Below are 2,500 nucleotides of genomic sequence, written 5' to 3'. Positions count from 1 at the left end.
AGGGCTCGGCGAGGGCCCTCGGCCGGCGCCGAAGCGCTGCCGTTTCCGGCCGGTGCTCCGAGCGTGGCACCGAATTCACGGAGCGAGCAGACGGCGTGCGACCGCTCGATCCGTCGGTCGGCGCGCCGGCGTGCCCTTCCGGCCCTGCCCCGACCTCCCCGATTTCCCACAGTTCTTAGGGAGTCCTTCCAGCGCGCATGCTCCGTCCAGTACTCTCCCGGGGGGCTCGTTGCGGGGACTCCATCTCCCGTGGCCCTTTGCGGCAGACTTCCTCTCCGGCGTTAAGGCTTTCCCCTGCCCCGAGGCTGAAAGAAGAAACGTTCTCTGCGGGGCGGGGAAGCCCGGGGAGTAACTGGGACTCTCTTTAGGCGGCACGGCTGCGGCCGACCGGGCTCGGCCGCCTCGGCGCCGCCGGGAAGAGCCGATGTCCGAGAGTAGCGGCTAGAGCCGGTCTCGGGGCTTAGCGCTGCGCTTTCTGCCCGGCGCTCCGAGCGTAGCAGCCTTTCCCCTGCCCCGAGGGTGAAAGAAGAGACGTTCTCTGCGGGGCGGGGAAACGGGGAGAGCAACCGGGACTCTGCCCGGGTGGCACGGCTGCCGCCGCCTCGGCTCGGCCGCAGAGGTGCGCAGCGGGTAGAGTTGTCGTCCGTGCCCGGCGGGTAGACCCCTGGTCCGAAGCCGGCGGGTAGACCTGGTGTCCCGGGGCAGCGGGTAGACCTGTGGTCCGGGCTCGTCGGCTCGAGCCGCTCTCCGAGTCGGGTGGCTGGAGCGGGTTCCGAGCGCTTAGCCGAGGCCCTCGGCGGGTGCCGAGGCGCCGCCGTTCCTGCCCGGGGCTCCGAGTGGGAAAGAGAGGGCGTTGTCCGCGGCGCGGGTCCAGAGGGGGAGTAGCTGGGACTCTCTTAAGGTGGCAGGGCGGCGGCCGACTGGGCTCGGCGGCGGGGGTGCCGGTGGGTACAGCTGCTCTCGGAGCCCGGCGGGTAGACCTGTTGTCCGAGCCCGGCGGGTAGACCTGTTGTCCGAGCATGGCGGGTAGACCTGTTGTCCGAGCCCGGCGGGTAGACCTGGTGTCCGAGCCTGGCGGGTAGACCTGGTGTCCGAGCCCGGCGGGTAGACCTGTTGTCCGAGCCCGGCGGGTAGACCTGGTGTCCGAGCCCGGCGGGTAGACCTGGTGTCCGAGCATGGCGGGTAGACCTGGTGTCCGAGCCCGGCGGGTAGACCTGGTGCCCGAGCCCGGCGGGTAGACCTGGTGTCCGGGCCCGGCGGGTAGACCTGGTGTCCGAGCCCGGCGGGTAGACCTGGTGTCCGGGCCCGGCGGGCAGACCTGGTGTCCGGGCCCGGCGGGTAGACCCGGTGTCCGAGCCCGGCGGGTAGACCCGGTGTCCGGGCCCGGCGGGTAGACCTGGTGTCCGGGCCCGGCGGGTAGACCTGGTGTCCGAGCCCGGCGGGTAGACCTGGCGTTCGGGTTAGGCGGGTAGACCTGGTGTTCGGGCCCGGCGGGTAGACCTGGTGTCCGGGCCCGGCGGGTAGACCCGGTGTCCGAGCCCGGCGGGTAGACCCGGTGTCCGAGCCCGGCGGGTAGACCTGGTGTCCGGGCCCGGCGGGTAGACCTGGTGCCCGAGCCCGGCGGGTAGACCTGGCGTTCGGGTTAGGCGGGTAGACCTGGTGTTCGGGCCCGGCGGGTAGACCTGGTGTCCGGGCCCGGCGGGTAGACCTGGTGTCCGAGCCCGGCGGGTAGACCTGGTGTCCGGGCCCGGCGGGTAGACCTGGTGTCGGGGCCCGGCGGGTAGACCTGGTGTTCGGGCCCGGCGGGTAGACCTGGTGCCCGAGCTCGGCGGGTAGACCTGGTGGCCCGGGCTTCCGGGCCGACCCGTTCGCCCAGTCGGGCGCGGCCGGCCTCGTGCCCCGCCGGGTGCTGTCGAGCATCAGGTCTACCCGGTTCCGGGGCTGGCGAGCATCAGGTCTACCCGGTTCCGGAGCCGGCCGATGCGGCCGCCGCGGCCGCCGCAGGCGGCCCGCGCCCCGGCGGCGTCCCGGCGCAGGGCCACCAGGTCTACCCGGCTCCGGCGGGACTTAGGCGCCTGTCGGCATTTTCGGGGTAGACCTGTTGTCGCGGCCGGCCCCGGAAGTCGGCCAAGGGGTCGCTGTCGGGCGCCGCCTCCGGTTAGGTCTAGGCGAGAGGCGGCCTGCTCTCGCGCGCCTCCCCGCTGAGGAGCCTCGAGCCGCTTCGGAGGCGCGGCGGCGCCAGGACGCGTCTGTCCGTATTGTGGGCAGGGGTTGTCTAGCAGCGCGGGTTCCGAGGGCCCCTTTTCTTCCGCGTCTGCTGCCGCGCGGCCTTCGGCGCGTGCCACGGGCCGGCCAACCCCACGAGCGGCAGGAAGGCCGGCGCGAGAAAGCCGCGGGGCTCTCGACCGGCTTCCTCGGGCGGGCCCGATGACGGGAGAGGAAGACGAGAGCCGAGCGCGAAAGCGCAGCCGAGGGAGTGCGGGACTGGGACGGCCGAGGG

The 2,500-nt window shown here is 73.2% G+C and overlaps 1 protein-coding gene across 1 annotated transcript in view; it reads right to left on the bottom strand.

The window, feature by feature from the left end:
* Positions 1 to 1,925: 1,925 nt before the first annotated feature.
* LOC135408677 (collagen alpha-1(I) chain-like) overlaps positions 1,926 to 2,500 on the bottom strand; it is a 3,890-nt gene continuing 3,315 nt past the window's right edge. Inside the window, exon 2 of the mRNA XM_064643727.1 lies at positions 1,926 to 2,500. This exon is cut by the window's right edge and continues 2,023 nt beyond it. Coding sequence (XP_064499797.1) covers positions 1,926 to 2,500 — 575 coding nt within the window.

The sequence above is a fragment of the Pseudopipra pipra genome, unplaced genomic scaffold, assembly GCF_036250125.1.
Source record: "Pseudopipra pipra isolate bDixPip1 unplaced genomic scaffold, bDixPip1.hap1 HAP1_SCAFFOLD_56, whole genome shotgun sequence".
In the NCBI taxonomy this organism is placed as follows: domain Eukaryota; kingdom Metazoa; phylum Chordata; class Aves; order Passeriformes; family Pipridae; genus Pseudopipra; species Pseudopipra pipra.
This window is presented reverse-complemented; position numbering and strand designations above follow the sequence as displayed.